The sequence below is a fragment of the Cheilinus undulatus genome, linkage group 1, assembly GCF_018320785.1.
Source record: "Cheilinus undulatus linkage group 1, ASM1832078v1, whole genome shotgun sequence".
In the NCBI taxonomy this organism is placed as follows: domain Eukaryota; kingdom Metazoa; phylum Chordata; class Actinopteri; order Labriformes; family Labridae; genus Cheilinus; species Cheilinus undulatus.
Window position 1 is genome coordinate 24087365 of NC_054865.1, and position 19640 is coordinate 24107004.

General features: G+C 38.0%; 1 protein-coding gene across 1 annotated transcript in view; it reads right to left on the reverse strand.

Moving 5' to 3' along the window:
* ush2a (Usher syndrome 2A (autosomal recessive, mild)) overlaps positions 1-19640 on the reverse strand; it is a 300866-nt gene that overhangs the window by 54054 nt on the left and 227172 nt on the right. The window contains exons 67-69 of the mRNA XM_041790781.1: positions 10391-10498; positions 6544-6727; positions 1988-2145 (exon numbers count right to left, since the gene is read on the reverse strand). Of these exons, the coding sequence (XP_041646715.1) occupies positions 1988-2145; positions 6544-6727; positions 10391-10498 (450 nt within the window). The remainder of the gene's footprint in view (positions 1-1987; positions 2146-6543; positions 6728-10390; positions 10499-19640) is intronic.

Consider the following 19640-nt stretch of genomic DNA (forward strand, 5'->3'; position numbering starts at 1 on the left):
CACACTTTGGTTGCTTTAACACTCCTGCACACAGTTGACAAACACCCACACAGATCATAAAGCATTATCAGTATGTTGCCTAAAGATACCATTATCCCTGAGATATTTAAGCTCTACTTACAACCAATCAGCCGATATGCCTTTGATTTTCTCCCACACCTACTAATCACAAAACCCTTGCATATTTCTAAAAGTTGTCTCCCCCAAAGCACACATCCACGAACAAAAACACAAAGACAGACACAAAACACTCGATAGAACAATTGACCATACAGTGAATGTGTTCTTGATAGCCATACGTCAGTGCTTTTTGAGTCAGTGTATGCATATAAAGACACAAGCACATCTTCATGTGCACACACACACCATCAGAAAGATGGTCACACACACATTTCTGCATATACACACACAAGTCAAAAACAGTCCAGACTCTGGGCTCATGGAGTTAACCAAGCGTGAGAACCCAGCCGATATTTCCTCACCTTTAAAATCAGCCCGTAATGACGATAGAATAGGCCTGCCTATGGAAATGTCTCCACTGTGATGTGCACACACACACAAATGCACACACAAATATGCACCCACAAACACACTGAAATACACAAAAATAAAAATGCATGCATAAACACAAATATACAGAAACACATTCACACTCACACAGGCAACAAAGTGAAGTGTCTTTGCTACTTGGCCCTATAAGCAGTTTCTGAGATGGGAAATCAGCCTAATGAGAGAGTAATAGTCAATGATAGATGGGTTAGGGCAGACAATCACTGCCCCATAAGCATGAAACTCAGCCCCAAGTCTATGCTCATGTAAACCTGTGTCTGTGTGCGTGCATGTGCCTGTGCATGTCCAGGTCTTGAAAGGCCAGAAGGTGAATAGAAAACTAGTCAGGGCTTTGTTTCAGTCTGATCCCTCTCTTTGTCTCATGTCAGAGGAAGCAGACAATCACAGGAAGAACCAACTTCTAACTTCTCCATTTGAAACTATGAGAACATTTATTTTTTATTTTCCTATTCCAACTTTATCTATTAATATTACAACCACTGTTGCATGTTTTGACAAATACACCAAAATTATCAAATAAATCATTTGTGATAGACCTTTGAACAGCAGAGCTTGTATGCTCTCTTGTATCTTGTACAAAATAAGATTTTGAAAAGCCATTAGATTTAAATCATGCTCAGAGATGCAGTGGAGGAGTTGTGCACTTGGGCAGATATGTGCAAGATTCAGAGGAGAATGCAAACATATTAAAAAGACATTTTGTATTTTTTGAAGTTAGGTTGTATGAGGCACTTGGTGATAGTAGTGCCATTAGCCTCCATGGATGTGTATTTCCCCCTTTAATAATAAAGCTCTTTGAGAAGCTAGGCTATATAGCACCACAGACGGGTATAGCTACTCCAAGGATTTTGGCAAGTTTAGGGTAAAAATAGACTAAAAAAGTGCTGGCTCATATTGAGTATTTTTGTAGCGTTTCATTTTTTCACTCAGAAAGTCATTGTGTTTGGCACTATTTTTCAATGTGAGCTTCAGCTACCATGCTTTTCTACCTCAGTGTATCTAAACAGCTGTTTGGGTCTGCATGTCTCAGGAGAAGAAACAGCAAGAGATAAAACAAAACTAACATGAGCAATTTTGACTCCAGTGATGATGACATAGCATTTACTGTGGATGAGTGGAGATATTTTTATGACCCCCAAAACTCAGGGGATCATCTTCAGTGCGAGAAAGCTATTGAGATACACTGTATGTAAACAGAAATTCAATTTCAAGTTTTTGTTAAATAGATTAATCAAAGGAAATGTGACACGTCACAAAAACACTAATATTTTAGAATAAATCTCAGTTATCAATCACTTCAATAATCTGGAGCAGATTAAGAAAATTAAAATTTATATCTATAATTACAAAACAAACCAAATCCATCTACCTACCCATCCATCCATCCATCCATCCATCCATCCACCCACCCACCCACCTGGTGGTGTCCATGCCAGAGAGATGGAGTTGGGCCCTGAGATGTTTACACTGTGAGGGGGTTGGATCCCAGTGGGGCATGAGACTGGTGTTTGTATAATGTATTTGCCACTCACACCTGTCCCTCCTCCTGTACTGGCCTCCAGCTCATACAAATACCTGAGGAGGTGAGAAGACAGATAGCGGGACAGAGTGAGATAAAGAAAGAAAATGTTGAAAGACAGTGTAGGTACTAGGGTTAATGTTTTCTGGCTTGTCAAACTGGAGAGTTAGTGCTCTCATACTCTTTCAAGCACATGTGACCATGGAGCCTGTTTGGTTTGCATTTAGATATACTCAGTATAGTTTTTTGTAATGAACTATTTTTTATTTAGTCAAAACAAGCTTGAAAGTACCTTGAGAACATTTTGTAAATGTCTGTTATTTTTGTTTTCAGTTGTAGAGTTGTTCTGATAACAATAGTGATGTCATGAGAGCTTTCATATTGGCAAGTACACCAATTCATACGCCAGTGATACATCACAATTTACTGGGTATTGATAAACAGGGATCCATATTGGAATAGATAGAGAGAAGAAGATAACAACAAAATATCTTAAACAATAAGCTGTCAAACTTCAGAGATAAAAAATAAATATTCTACCTTTCAGTGTGCATGGCTCTCTCATTCTCAGGGGATTACTATTTATCTGCTCAGTTAGGAACCCTTGTGAACACCCATCTTATATAGCCAAGTGGAAGAGTGTAGAGTTGAGCTTAATAGATAAACCCATAGAATCTGTGCTTGGATTTGTCTACAAGGTGTAGGAATAGTTACAGACAAGTAAAAGGGTAAATCTTTCACTCAAAGTATGGGTAGAAAAGGTTAAACACTTCTAACTCCAAAAGAGGTTAAACTGCTTATATGGTCAGATAATAAGTCTGATTCTGTATCAGCATCACAAGACCATAGATTTAGACAGTGGGTTAACAAAGGTATCTCTTCCATGTATTAAAAAATGGAGTCTTACAGTTTTGTTGTTATGTTTCAAACATATGGGCTATCTGGGCTTTTATAGGTATTTACAGCTCCATGATTATTTTTGAACACAGACAAAAAGCCCTGGCCAAAGACAGTCACCAATAATTGTTAAAACATTTACTGATGCTTACAGCTCGGGCAATAGCAAAGGTCTAATAAGCAAAATATACCATAGTATCACATCACTAAGATAAGACAATGTTGTTTACAAGTGCATCTAAAAAAAGAGTATTGTAAAGTTTTTTCCCCAATGATTTAATTCAATAAAGGAAACTTCTATATATTGTGGATTCATCTCATACAAAGTGAAATATTTCAAGACTTTTTAGTTTCAATCTTGAAACTTACAGCTTACCGCTCAATAAACATTTAAAATTCACTATCTCAAAATATTAGAGTATCATAAAACACCAGTCAAAAAAGGATCTATGATACAGATATGCTGACCTTCTGGAAAATTGTGCTTATTTATGCACTCAGTAATCAGCTGGAACTCCTTTGCACAATTTACTGCATCTAGGCAACATGGCATGCAGCCAATCAGTCTGTGGCACTACTGGGGTATTATGCAGTCCATGTTGCTCTGATAGCAGCCTTCATCTCATCTGTATTTATTGAGTCTAGTGTCTGGCATCTTCCTCTTCACGGTAATCCAGAGATTCTCTATAGGGTTCAGGTCAGGCCAGTTACCTGGTCCACCAAGCACAGTAATACCATGGTCAGCAAACCAGTTTCTGGTAGTTTTGGCTTCACTGTGGGCAGGTGCCAAGTCCTGCTGGAAAAAGAAATCAGTATCTCTATAAAGCTTCTCAGCAGATGAAAGCATAAAGTGATCTAAAATCTCCTGGTAGATGGCTGACAGTGTTGACTCTGATCTTGATAAAGCACAGTGGACCAACAGCAGCAGATGACACGTGGCACCTCAAACCATCACTGACTGTAGAAACCAAAAACACTGGGCTTCAAGCACCTTGGATTCTGTGCCTCTCTGATCTTCATCCAGACTCTGGGACCTTGGATATCAATTAAAATACCAAATCTACTCTCATCTGAAAACAGGATTTTGGACCATTTCCCTGCCGAGAAGCTTATAATGTTGTCTGTGGTTCAGGAGTGGCTCAACACTAGGAACATGGCCCTTGTAACCATTTCTTGGATCTGTCTGTTTCTGGTGGCTCTTGATCCACTGACTTCAGCCTCAGTTCACTCCTTGTGAAGCTCCTCTAAGTTCTCGAATCTGCTTCATTTGACACTCCTCTGAAGGCTGAGCTCATCCATGTTGCTTGTGCACTTTTTCTTACAACTGTTCTCTTCCAGTCAGCTTTCTATAAATATGCTTTGATAGAGCCTCTGAGAACAGCCTGCCCTTTCAGCAGTGACCTAGTGTGGCCTACCCTCCTTGTGAAGAATGGCGATGACTGTCCTCTGGACATTTGTCAGCAGTCTTCCACATGATTTGGTTGTGTGTACTGAACCTGAGTGAGAGAATGAAGGCTCTGGAAAACTTAGCAAATTGGACTTTTTCCACAATATTCTAACAGGCTATTTTAAAGAACTTTAAGCCATAATCATAAAGATTAAAACAAGGAAGTATCTAAATATTTCACTTTGTAAGAGATGAATCTAGAAGAAATGGAAATTTAACTTTCTGAAGTAAATCATGGAAAAATTAACTTTTACATGGTACTCTGATTTTTTGAGATGCACCTGTTGATCAACATCCACACATTTAAAACTCTTAGGTTGTGATGTTTGTCACCAAACATTTCCAACCAAAAATCCTTCTTTGATGTTAAGTATAAATAAAAATCTTAATATCTTTGAAGACTCAGGTGTAGCAGTCTTTGCTCATACACTGTTCCTTTCTCTCCGACACTTTTTCTCTCTTTTTCATTGGTCCTACCACCTCACTCGTCCCACTCTCTTCCTCTCTCGCCCATGACATCATAAGATAGATTTCCCTTTTAACAGCGTGTGGCTGGCTGGTGCTAAAGCTTACATTAGCTGTGTAAGTGGGCCACCAGTTAACATTAAAAGCCTTTAATTTGCTATAAACTCCGGCACACATGCATTAATAGGCGGTGGCGTTGGGTTATTGTTTCTGGGCAGAGCGTTTTAAACAGGAGGCCATTAGCACTTCTGCAGTGGGTTAGAACACAGTCAGGATAAGGTATTAAAACAACTCATACGTTACCATCAGAGAAACATGCAGTCAACAACTGATAAATACACCTCTCTGAGACACATCAGCTACAGCAAGGTGAGACAGAAAAGGCGAAAGTGGGACAGAAATCATGAGGAGAGGAGCAGACGAGAGACTGAAGGGTGAAGGAGAGGGAGGGTTTCATGATGGCATAAGGTTTCAGAGGGAGAATGAATTTCAACACTTCATCACTGGAAGATATTTACTTAAATGTAAACACCGCCAGGGGATATCAAAAGTAAAATTATGTGTGTGTGTTGTGGGTAATCAGTGGTGGGGCATTTGCATCTGTTTGGCTGTGGGTGTGTGTGTGTCCTGCGGGGCCAGCCAGAGGGAATAGGTTAATTCTCTCGTCATCTTAGACACTTCCTGGGCTGCCGCAGCAAAGTGACAGCTAATCAACATTGTCATAAATAATCAATGGCCACTTTGAGCAGTCTCACGCACAGACACATGCACACACACAAAGGCACATGGGCAAAAAAAAGAAAAACCCACACAAGTGTGCCTGGATAATGGGGCTGGTGCTCCCTGTGTAATTCTTGGCGGAGGGCTAAATTGGGAAAAGAAGGAAAGGAGGAAGGGAGTGAGGTAAGAGGGAAAGGATGAGAGAAGCGAATAGGAGGAGAGACAAGCGATGAGAAGAGAAAGGTCGGGACGGGAATGCCTTCTGGCAGACTATCTGGAATTAGGGAAAATTAAACGTCACACACAAATACAGTCCTGTCTTCTCTCCTTCCTCCTTCACACACACATAGAGGAGATTGGAGTACTGCAGGGTGTTATCCCAGGAATTCTATTTGGGGTAAAGAGAAATTGTCTCCGGGGAGAGTAGGCCGAGGAGAGAGAGAAGGAGACAGGAGAGAGGTGGTATCGTTTTATACTCCCATAATTAAAACAGAAAATCCATCATGGAGAAAAACACGGATTAATAAAGGTTAAATGAAAATAAACAGATAAATAAAATCTACGCTTCACTGCTGTGTGTAAGCAAAAGCCAGATCTGATTTGTGATTTTAATGTGTGTGCATTTGTGTGTGGTAATGTTTGTGTCTGTCATCGGCATGTCAAATATTTGCTCATTAAATGACACAAACAGACATATACAGAGTGCAGTCCTGAGAGAGAGACATGGATGAGATGATAGGAGAGCTTTTAAAACAGGGTGACCTGATAAAAACACACGCACAGAAAGCAAAAAATGAAAAGGATGATGCATTTGAAGCTTTAAGAAAAGTTTGTTTACCTTTGTTTCCTTAACATGTGCACATGCTTGCATTATGTTTTATAGTTGTATGTATGGGTGTGAAGTGTGCAGGCGCATGCTCTCTACCTGTGGTTTGGCAGGAGTCCAGTGTCGGTATAATTCTGGTCACGGTGGTCTCCTGTAAAAATTGTCTGACCGTCTCTATTCAGTCTGTACTGAGAAATGTGTCCATTAGGCTGTGATGGCTGATCCCAGTACAGCTCCACCACAGAAGTGTTTAAGATAAGATGCCGGGGCCTTGACCAAACACCTGGAGACACAAAATAGGAAAGATGATGAGGAAGTGAGTGTTTTTTTCCACTTTTTTTAACTGGCATCTATTGTAATAGTTTTTTCCCCATCTATTTCAAAAGGAACAACATGTATATTATTTTGTGTGCATGAATTTTCTTTAAGAGAGAAACTTCAATGGAATAAAAGTATAAAAAATTAATCTAAAACCTTGTTTTCATGATGTCATTATAAGTTAAATTTAGGACTGTCAAATGATAAACTTCAATCATGATGCAACTTAGAATTCTGATATTTGAAGCTCCCCCTTTGGTCACATTTTAAAATTCTACAGTTTCGTTTTGGATTTTTGTACTGTCTTAAAATGAGGGGAATTGACTTCCTGCCTGTATAGAGACCTGCTTTTGTTTTGAAAGTAAATAAAGAACTTCAGGTAGAGCCACAATTTTTGAATAAACTTAACCACAGTAAAGGAACTTGTTATGGACTGAAAGGGGAGTTAGAGATCAGAAAATGTTACATCTTTTTTTTTTTTAAACACTAGATGCAGATAAGTTTTAACTTGTCCACTGAGATGTCTGTGAGTTTATTTAAGTGAAATGAGACATTTAAGATCAGTGGTGGTCTTATTTTAAGGGCTGTCAAATGATTCAAATTTTAAATTTTGATTAATCCTAGGATTTCTGTCGTTAATTGCAATTACTCGCACTCTTAACCTCTCTTTTTAAAAATTCTCTTCTTTGCATTTAAAACTGTTTTTGTGTTGTTTTTGGATTTTTCTACTGTCTTAAACTAAGGGTCAGTGACTTTCTGTTTGGATACACACCTGATTTATAGGTAGATTCAAGACTTGATTCAAGAGTGAAATGAAACATTAAGGAGCAGTGGTGGGCTTATTTTACATCACTGTGGCTGCAGAAAGATGCTACAGGGGCTTAACTAAAGTTTTTTGAAAAGAAAAAACTAGTGCACTTATCGTAGATCCTATTTAATCACAACTTATGCAATTAATCTTGACAGCTGTACTTATTTTATTTCACTGTCACTGCAGGGAAACGCTGCAGGGATTTAACCAAAGTGCTGTTAGGCAGTGTTTCTCAACTTAATGCCTTCAAGTCACCCTTTAAAAGTATAAGAATATGTCAAGTTGCCCCAGACACAATGTATAGATGACTGCCAAGGGATTCATGTTGTATTTTAATTTAAAAGATACAATTATACAGCACTCTCCTAAAACTATTTAAATGCCTTTATCGGGGTGCACATGGTGTGCCCCATGAGCTCAGGCAACCCTGGTCTGTGGTCGATTTACTGCATGTCTGTTCCCAACTCTTTCATCACTGTTTTCAATTCTATCTACTGTCCTCATCTCCAAATAAAGTCATAAAAACCCAAAATATACCTTAATAATGCTGTTATTTCCATGTTATTTTTAAAAAAGAATTTATAAACACACTTCAACACCTTTTTCATTCACTAAGTCCTACAAAATGGAATGTATGATTCTGACATCAACATGATTTCAGCAAAAAAGGCGTATGAGAAAACTTACTACTGATTGAATTACATAGCCGATAAACTACATACTCATGGTTATCCTTGGCTGAATTTAAAGCATTTGAGGCCACCCTTGATGATGCTAGGAGACACATCAGAGGTTGAGAAAGGCTGCTGTATGAGACAATAAAGTATGTGATGAATGTAATTTTTAAAAAAATGAACTTATGGACCTTATTTTATGGTGATTAATGCATTATTACCAACAGCCATGGTTGAGTTACTTCACATCAAGCCTGTACCTCAGAACAAGGACCTTCTTTTGATAAAACTGCATGTTAAGATTCTATATTCCTAAAAGGATGATGAGATGTTTATTCAAATGAGTTTTACAAGAAGTAGAAACAAGATGGAGAATTAAAATGAAAACAAATAATCTGAGTTACACCTTTACCTCTGTGCAGGACCAGTGCAAACCATGACAAGTGTCATATACTCAAAAACTGGTGGCCCGGAAGCCACATCAGGTCCCCCACATCTTCCCATCTGGCCCCCTGAACATTTTAGAATTCAGCAAATGTGCAGAAGAAAAGATTTGTTGAAGTATTTAACGTCTTGTTTTTTAAAATAAATTCCTTCAACTATTAAAAAAAAGCCCAAAAACAAATGAGATTTAAACTATCTTTATATTTTATACAGAAATCTGCCAGGCAGCCATTAATAGCAAATATGATGCATGTTAAACATGCACTTCTCAGTCCTGTCTTGATTAATGTTGCCAAAGTTTCTGTGTCAACCTTTGGCTTCAAGCATTTTTGGAGTATAATTTTTCTGCTTGGGTTTCTCACTAATCACTACAACGAACTTTAGTATCTTACCCAGTAATGGACAACATGGCAGCCCCAGAAATATTCAGCTAAAATATCTCAAGCACCTCCCTGTGGCTGACTGCGGTATGAGGACCAGTCTCACTATTACAGGTTAAAAATGACGTACATGAAAATAAAAATGTTTAAACAAAAATATGTTAATCAGACCAACACTGTTGTTTTTTAACATTCAGCCCTCAATGTGCCCACCAAAACAACAAAAAAGATGGCCCTTGTACAAATGTAGCTGATGACCCCTGGTTTTAAGTATCTAAGCTACAATTATGCAGTAGAAACTGAGAGACAATTATGAGTTGAGAGATAAAGATAAGCATAATTTAAAATAAGAAATCTTCAATATCAGTGTGAAGGTTTATATAAAAAGGAGAAAACATAAAAGAATAGAGAGAAGAGAAATTTAACAGATATAAAGTTATGTGAGGCAACACAGGGATCAAAAGGCCCTCCACGAAAGAAAGGATTATAAAGATAGTTCAATAATATCCTGGGGCAAAATAAACAGAACTATCAAAACTACAAGTAGATGTGCATTTGAGGGAGATTATGAAAGGCTGAGAGAAAAAACTAGAGGGAGAGGAGGTTAAAGAATAAAGAACATGGAGATGAAAGGAAAAAAAGTGGCGGAGGAGAGCGAGAGAAGTGAATGACCATAAGCAAATAAGAACGGATGAAGAGAGAAAAAATCCTCATTTTGATCATCACTTTACGGCATGGTCATACTTTACTATAGACAACAGAGGAGGAAGAGAGAGAGAGAGAAAGAGAGAGTGAGCATGTAGAGACGAAAGGAGGACAAGAGAGGGAGTGGTGAGGTGGAGGGGAATTCAAAACAGGAGAACAGTGGGAGGAGAAAAGATCAGAGCGGAGAGGAAAAAGGAGAGACAAAACCGCTATGGAAGGTACAGACAAAGATCTATAAAAAAAAAATATGATCATATTACAAGATATATGGTTTATTTCTAGTATTAACTGAAATCGAAACATGCTGAAGTTTTGATATTTTTGGTGCTCAATCAATAAAATAAAAAGCTCTATCAAGATCATTTATACAAATTTAACCAATTTAATTTTTTTTAGTAATTTACATTACAGCCAAAATATATATTCACTCCTCACACATAAGCTGATGTTTTTATTTATTCCATCATATTTAACATTGACTGTATATTTCCGTGGTAAAGGGTAGATTTACCTTGGCCTGAAAACTTACACATAAATGGAGTTTTCAAAAAGACTGATTATGTTATTTTTACATGCTCGTGTGCACATTTGAGTGTCTGTGATTATGCGTGTACCAGCAGGAGAGGCTTGCAGGGTGCGTCCTGTGGAAGGTTTGCTGGCTCCACATCCGACAGCTGTACAAGCCACCAGCACAAAAGTGTAGTTTGTGTACGGCTTCAAACCTGTAACACAAAAATATACAAATAATGATTAAAAAAAAAATTAAATGGGTAAATCACAAAACAATCACTTATTTCTTAATGAGTTCTTAATTTTTATTACTTAAAACAGTGCAAGTAAGTTTTCAAAATGGATATATATTGAAGACAAAATAAAAATTAAAAAAAAAAAAGGGAAAGGCAAAACTAAAATAGAATGAGTTAAGCTTGCCCGGCCTGTATCACTCGCACCAGTTCACCTCTCTCCCTCTCTTTCTCTCTCTATCCATTTCACTCGTCCTGCCTCTGTTCTTTGCACAGTCTCTCAACGGATGGATCCATATCTGTTGGTGTTAAATTATGCATGCCATAACTCAATAATGAAACAACGTAAAGATGGGCAGCCGCGGAACTGACATGGGATAGGACCAGTCCAACGCTGTAATGTCATCAGCTTTTGATCTATGATAATTATGATACCTCGGTATGCGTTTAGGCTACAGCGTCCAGACATGATTTATTTATAGGCGCCTGCTATGTAGTGTAATAGAAATCACACAGCGACTGAGTGGTTCTTTAACGGGAACCACAGGAAATCAGTTTGTGGGTTTATATTGAGCCTTTTATAGTAAAACTTAAACACAAGAAGATGCTGACAATCTCACATGTACCTAAACAAAGTTACACTTGAGTAAGAATCATTGACAAGCTCTTTGTTTCCTTTAGATACATTTCCTGCCCCGTTCTTGATGTGAGGCGGGAGGAGGAGGATGAATGGATGGATGCAAATCTTTAATGTTGTCACGGGGATCGACTGGATGTTTTATGGTCATTCACTTAGCTGACAGCGTACAACAGCTTACAAATCAAATTCAAGGGAGGATAAAAGAAGTAAAATGACTTTATTTCAAAGGGATGGCTGCAAAAACAGGCTCTGGCATTGAATTATGCAGAGGGTTAAATCTGTATTTCTGCCTTAAATTTCTACTTTTTAGAAGCACTTTATATTTTACTAAGGTCATGATTTATTACTGATTAAATAATCCACTTGAATAATCATAAACATCATAATCTCTTACCTACTGCACATTTAGCTTTAGATGAATTTTAGAAAATATTTCATATGGAAATTGAAAAGACTTCATAATTGTGAAATATTTATCTATGAATTGCTTATTATATCTTTAAGAGAAAAAAAAAACATTTGAAATCACCATTTTTTTCCCAATATTTTTTTTATATTCAAGGAGTTGTAGGCTGAAAGAGACAACCGTTTGCGTTATAAATGCACATACAAACACTCCCCAGCCCTCTCCCTCACATGGACAGTCTAATGCACAGCGGAGTGCTTCACCAAGGTTTCCTCACATCTCTTTCTCCTGCTCCTGTTTAACATGCCTCACAGCCTGCTGCGCTTAACCCAACCTCTGATCAATGTGTGTGTTTGTGTTTGTGCATGTAGGGGTGTGTTTGTGAGTGTGCACAATGTGGCCCCCGTGTTTGGGTTAAATAAAGGAAATCTGCCAGCCATACCAAAGTAGCAGGGCTGAATTGTAAGGCTCTGTTACACTATTTAACTGTGCAACTAAGCGTATGTATATGTGTGTGTGCACTCTAGCATAGTAAATGATATCTACACCGTGAATGATGTCATTTGTTGCAAGACTGAATAATGCAGTAACCCTTCACTACAATGCCCTGCACACAGACAGACGGTGTCTACGGGGTCAGAAAGAGGCCAAAAATTGACAGAATGGTGAGTTTATAAAATTTAACACAGGAAGACAATTTTGTATGACTGTAAAGACAAATTGAAATGAGAATATTTTGTTTTGTCCATGAAAACAAAATTCACAATTTTTGTGTGTTAAGTTACTGCAGCAAAAACATCCAGGTAGCAGATTTTATATTTAAGGAGCATGAAAGTTTATTTACTGGTTCTTTTCTCAATGGGAAAAGACAGAAAATAACAGAAATACAAGCCCAGAAAAGTCTGTTGGTTTCAGAATTTGCCAATTTCCCTTCTTAAAAAAATATGAAACATAAATAAGAAAAAAAAAAATCCAGTTTTTAGTTCACCACATTAAAACCAGAGGGATGCAGGTCTCTCACTATGATTCAATTTACCTTAAACGTCAGCCTGAAGAGGGCAGTGTTGGTCTGCTGAAGAAATAACACTGTGTCTTCCTTCAGTTGTGTGTGCATGTGCATGTCTGTACCTGTATGTGCATGCTCACGTGTGCTTGATTATGGAAAGACAGAGGAAGTTTCACTCATTTTAACAGTGATCATCAGGAAGTGAAAAATGTTTGGAGGGTGCTTTTGATGTAAGGAGCTCGCTAACGCAGAATGAGACAAGGCTGTAACTGTCATCAGAGGAGCCGGACACAGAGGAGATGTGTGTGTTTGTGCAAGACTGAGAGAGAAACAGAGACGGACACTTTGGCAGGAGGACAGAGCAGAGAGTTGGTGCTTACATTCAAGTAAAGAGTCAATGAGAGAGAGGGCTGTGAGACTGAGGTTGTGTGTGTGTTTGTGTGTGAGTCGCTCTGGTGCGGTAAAACTAACTGATTTAAAACGGCATTTTATTGACAGGTTGCCATTCCCTGTTTGCATTAGAGAATATGATAGGATGATGGGCACAGGCCGCAATACCAAACCAGCTACCTGATACACCACATAGACAGACAGACAGAGAGAGAGAGGGAGAGAAGGAGAGCGAGACGGTGAGGTGAAAGAGAAGATGGAGAGAAGGTGGAAAAGCCGGGCAGGAGAATGAGAGCAGACAGAAATGTGAGGAGACATAAAAGAGACTGAAATGGAAAGATAAGAAAGAGGTGGTGTAAAGACACATTAAACAAGAAAATGAGAAGAAATACTGAGAAGAAATATGGGCAGGAAAACAATATTTGTAGATGATGCTTCAAGAAAAAGCAAGACAGTAAAAATGACAAGAGAGAGAGAGAGAAAGAGAGAGAGAGAGAGAGAGAGAGAGAGAGAGAGGCAGAAGAGAGCTTTGATAACACCTCTCCTAAATAATTAAGAGTTTGACTTCCTGTCTGTGGCTCCCTAATGCAGAGACCGTCTGGGATGGAACAATGAGATCAGGTTCACACAGAAAAAGACACACAAATACACACAAAAACACAGGCACAAACACTCGCACACAGAACAATCAAGCGACCTGCAGGTAAACTTTTTGTACTTTACACAAGCAGAATATTCAAAGTTTTTAACACATATGCATGTGTTTAAAATCATATAAACAGACCTGCTGACAAGCTTGTGCTAGTGTTTCTCATACTAAGATTTCAATTCTATTTCACAAACCACTATCAAGCTTAACTTATAATGACAGATTATGATGGATAAACATTTTCTTTGTTTTGATCAATTAGTTTCCATTTAGTTATGCAGACCCTGAGAAAATCTCCACTCATCTCGTGACTATACGTCTAAACTTTATTATTCTTAAATTTCAGAGACCATAAGCAAAATCATCACATAATAAGGGGGGTAAATGCATGAATGCAGCAGGCATTACTCAGAAAAACCTGTGCATTGTCAAATCAGGCTTGTTACTTGTTTTAACGTAAACAGATGTTGTAAAAGACGTATCTACACAAAGAGGGAAAGTTAACCACGGACAGAAAAAAGAGAAGGCACAAGCAGTGGTGACATTTCTTCTCTGTACCAGGACTGTGCAGATTATTAATAAAGAAGAAAACAATCCTATTTTCTAGGCCCAGAACTTTTCTCTGTAACACTTTAGTTTAGGGTACAACTCTCCCCATTAATTAGCTGCTTATTAGCATGCTAATTATAGCATACCAACTGCCTATTAGTCATTACAATGAGCTTATTGGTACCTTATTGTACAAGATCATAATCTCTGGCTAACAGGTCATTAACTAAGAGTTTTATCTTCATAACCTCCCTACTGCATATCAATAGCAAATTAGTTATTTCACATTAGTTATCTTAATATGCTTTGCTTAGTATGGCACTTGTAAAGTATCAGTAGCACATGAATAGTTCTTCTTCCTTAATTACTCTAAATAAGCCATAATAAATGAGAAACAACTTCCTTATTCGTAATTGATAAGCATTAATAAGGAGGTTGTTCAGGGAAAACTCTCAGTAAACAGCCTAGTATCTATAGATCATGTTCATGTAGAATAAGGTACTTATAAGCTCTTAATAACAACTAATACGCAGGTAGTATGCTACTAATTAGCATGTTTATAAGCAGCTAATTAATAGTGAGAGTTGTACCCTAAACTATAGTGTCAGAATAATCAAAAGAGGTATGGTGTATCATTGATGATAAAATAATCATTTTTACTTTTGTACTTAAGTACATTTCAGAGCCTTTTCTTTCTTTCTTTAACTTAAGTAAAGAAGTTGAATCAGTGCTTCTACTTTCACTAGGATCTTTTCTCACTCAAGAATCTGAACATCTACTTAAGAACCGGATTTGAGCACTTTTGACACCTCTGCCTTGTTCAGGTGCGCACCTGGTGCAATCTCTGACCATGTAATGCCAGGTTGTCCAAACTATGGCCCGGTGTCTAAATGCAGCCAGTGGTCCATTTTTGATCGGCCGACTGCAAACTCTAAAATTAAAATGAAATATGGCCCCAATTAGAACATGAAGTTTGTGCTTGACTCTATCGTCCTCCTCAGTTTCAGCACTTGACACAGTTGCTGTGTTGATTCAAACATTTTGACAAGAAAAATTAATTGAAAAGCTTTTCTTCATGACTTAATAAAGATGACAACGTAAACGGCAAATATATTGACATCCATAATAAAAAGGATATCTTGATTCAAAAGGCCCTGATAACTCAATAAAAAGGCAGTAAACGGCTGTATGAATCATGCACATTTGCTGAGCTATCTGCTCCATCTCAAGGTCTGATACACAAATAGGATCACATGAATCATGTTCAATCACTAAAGCGCCTAGAAAGTTTGGTAGCTTGGTGCAGTTTGCGCTTGTTTTGTGTCTGAATGTGGAGATGAGACATCAACGTCTCCCCTCTAAACAAGGCATCATTCTGGGAAGACACTTAACCCCAATTTGCTCCCACTGCCTCGCTGATGCTGTGTAAATGGATATGGATGCGTATGAATGGGATTAATTGATACTGATGGCCAATTCTCCATAGCAAACTCTGTCATCAGCTTTTTGGATGTGGAGTGAATGGAGTAAAAGTTTGTGAATGGGTAGGTATGACCTGTAAAAGCACTTTTAAGAGTTAGATGACTAGAAAAGCAAGATACAAGCTCAAGTCCATTTACCATTCATCCTGACCAGGGTCAGAGCCTGTGGTAAACAAAGCTGACCAAGACCTCCCTGAGTTCTGGTTGCTAATCCAAAAATCCTTCACAATGATTGGCTATTTCCTTTCTATGGAAAGCTGTCATATGTGTTGTTCTATTAAGCATGTTCACATAATATGCACATCTGGACTCACATTGGATTAGTATTACTAACTTTAATACACTGGAGGGGAGCTATTTCAAATGTTCCCTGTTATCCATAGCTTGCCACCCCAAGTGAAAACAAGTTTGGACACCCCTGATATATTACTTCTTCATTGACGTATTTTTTTTTTTTTTTTGCTGGTATATTCCTCTTAGCTGTTTTGATTAGGCGAATTTGTGGAACTGAATGTAGCGCTGAAATAAAGGCAAAAAAATTTGCTCTCAAATTGTTGGACTTTTTTGCTTCGGCATTCATTTAAGTGTTGTTCTGTCAATATCATGTCCTGCCCCCTTAGACCCCCTTTAGACCCCATTCCTCTCGTCCAACAGGAACAGTCTAAGGCTATTCATGTGTGAAAAACACATCTGGGGATATTTCAGGTGCAGCCCACCTGAACTTGTCAGGAATGTACGTGCGGATGCATGAGTCTTCATTTGTTACAAAGACAGTGGAAAGACTTGAGGCATAACAGAAAAAAGGTATCAACAAAATAAAGTGGATCAACAATATCCTAAAGGATATTAAATTAGATATTTCTTGTATTTCTACTTTAACTGCCCCATTGAGTTGCAACCTTTAGTGCAGGGCTGCTTGACAAATTCTTTGCTCCAGTTTTAAAAATACAATTCAAGAGGATTTTAAAGAGTACGGCTGTTAATTTGTCAGCAGAACACCATGCCGTTGAAACTTCTCATGAGATCAGGATCAATACATAATAGAGAAAGTGTTTTCTATCTGTTCTCTTCCCATGTCTACATGTCTGTACCTTTAACATGAACCAATCAGATCACGGACCACGGGGGAAACACATTAATAAATAAAAGAACATACTCTATTCCCCGCTGCTCTGAATTAATAATGAGCCTACAAAAGACCAATTAAACACATGATTAATGCCATAATCTATATAATTGCAGGCAATAATTCATCGTGAGCTAATGATAGCAATACTTAATATCGATTCACATGGGGAGTCTTTGTTCAGTAGTGCTTAATTCTTCCTGTGAAGTGTCACTTTCCAGAACTGCTAAAAATGCTATTAACACTGGTCTATTTCTTGCTTTTCCTGAGGCAAATCATTGATTAACAGGGAATGGTTAAAGCAACAAATTTGTTTTCATAATTTTAGATTCTGTCATCATAGAGGCAGCTGCTTAATTTGGGATTTTTACTTCTTACATGGCAATCGGTAAGAGATATTATGTTATTTTTAACAAAACCACTGGTTTTAGGACCACAGAGGAAATATTAGGACTTATAAAGCTCTACTCCAACACTGCTTAGGGAGATGGGCATTTCCTTTAATATATGAAATAAATTTGAGGACAACTGACCAGTGTAAATAAATGAATTCTAAGGTGCTTATTTACTTATTGGTTGAAGGTAAATATTTTTAAACAATATGCAAGACTTCTTATCTTTAACACAGAGCAACAGGTGCTCTGAATAAGCGATTTATTGCAAGGACTCCTGATTTCAGGAGACAATGATTGGTAACATTATGATTATTATTAAACCACTAAACAGAAAATCAGTTTTTACTCTGCAGAGTAAATTTACTTACATAGCATGTCTTTTTGTCAGATCAAAGAAGTTAAAACATCAAGAGCTTAAGTTAAAATAAGTTCAAATCAACATTTCAGTAGCTGAGAAAAGCACTTTTCTCTGTTTTCGGTGGTGTGAATAATAGAGAGCTTGAGCTCTTTGAGCGTCTGTCTGTAGCCGTGGTGAGAACCGTCAGAGAGATTCAGAGAAGATGAATGATGGGGTATTAAACATTAAGGATGAGGGAGTAGCACAGCAATTATTTCTGTTCATATTTCAATGAAAACACTTACATCCATCTTTTAATCAGTTGCAATCCTTCTTCCTTTTCTCCTTCACCCTCATAAGGTTTAATCTTTGTGTTATATAATTTTATTTTTTCTCTTTTATTAATTCATTTTTTTTCTTGGCGAAGGTTACTAAGCACCTCACTTCTTTCTTCTAACTCTCCCCTTAAGTTTCCCTTACCGTGGTGTTCAGCTTCTTCGATTTGTGGGTGCACTTGGTGGTATAACACTCTTTTAACGGTTACGATTTAATGCCAGTAACTCATTATAATATCTGAACATAAATCAATAAGATGTGGAACACATAGGACTGCATATGTACCTAATATATGAGTATGTCTGTATGTTCATTAGTTTGTAAAAGAATAAAAAGCAGAGAATAAGACAAATTAAATACTTCCTTGTAAATCACTGTGCTTCAGTATCTGCTGTCAAAACAAGAGTGTAATATATTTTGAATACAGCAGCCAACTCCATAAAATACATGTGATGTTACAAAGAGACCCACAAATGTGGCAAAACAAAACAGGGGGATAGAGAGAAACAGAGGAAGAGAGCATGTGAGAAGGACAGATAAAAGGCGAGAAAGAGAAAAAGAAAAAGAGACAGTGTCTCAGTAGTGGTTTTGGCTGAATACGCAGGGTTTTCCAGAGTCTCACTGGGGGACAGGGGAATTTCACACACACATGCTGGTTGCTTACACTGGCACACAGGGCTGGTACAGTATTACAGCACATTACTGTCTCTATTTGGCATTGTTTGCTTTGCCTCATGCCTACACATACAAACACACATGCTCGAGCACACAAAACTCCTGACCATACAAGCCAACCACAGGCACCACGGGAATAGTCTATTGGCTACTGGCAAAGCCAAAGTTTGGTCTGAGTCCAACACAGAGCAGAGGGAAAGGCTGTAAAGGGAAAACACCACTAATTTTACTACAAAGGGTAGCATCACTTGAATTTTGCAAGTCAAAATTCAGCTTTAAAACACTTAAAATATTAACATTTTTGCTAAGCTGAGGAATTTAAATTCAAAGAAGGTACAGTTGCAAGAAAAAGTATGTGAACCCTTTGGGATTTCTTGGATTTCTGCATAAATTGGTCATAAAATGTGTTCTGATCCTAATCTAAGTCACAACAATAGACAAACACAGTCTGCTTAAACTAATACTGCACAAAAAATTATCTGTTTTCAGGTTTTTATTGAACAAAACATGTAAACATTCACAGTACAGGGTGGAAAAAGTAGGCTAATGACTGGTTGACCCTCCTTTGGCGGCAATAAACTCAACCAGATGTTTCCTTTAGTTACAGATCAGATCTGCACAACGGTCAGGTGGAATTTTGGACCATTCCTCTTTACAAAACTGTTTCAGTTCAGCAATATTCTTGGGATGTCTGATGTGAATGGCTCTCTTGAGGTCATGCCACAGCATCTCAATTGGGCTGAGGTCAGGACTCTGACTGGGCCACTCCAGAAGACTCTTCTGTTGAAGCCATTCTGTTGTTGATTTACTTCTATGCTTTGGGTCGTTGTCCTGTTGCATCACCCATCTTCTGTTGAGCTTCAGTTGGCAGACGGATGGTCTTAAGTTTTCCTGCAAAATGTCTTGATAAACTTGGGAATTTATTTTTCCATCAATGACAGCAATCTGTCCAGGCCCTGAGGCAGCAAAGCAGCCCCAAACTATGATGGCCCCTCCATCATATTTCACAGTTGGGATGAGGTTTTGATGTTGGTGTGCTGTGCCTTTTTTTCTCCACACATAGCATTGTGTGTTCCTTCCAAACAACTCGATCTTGGTTTCATCTGTCCACAGAATATTTTGCCAGTAGTG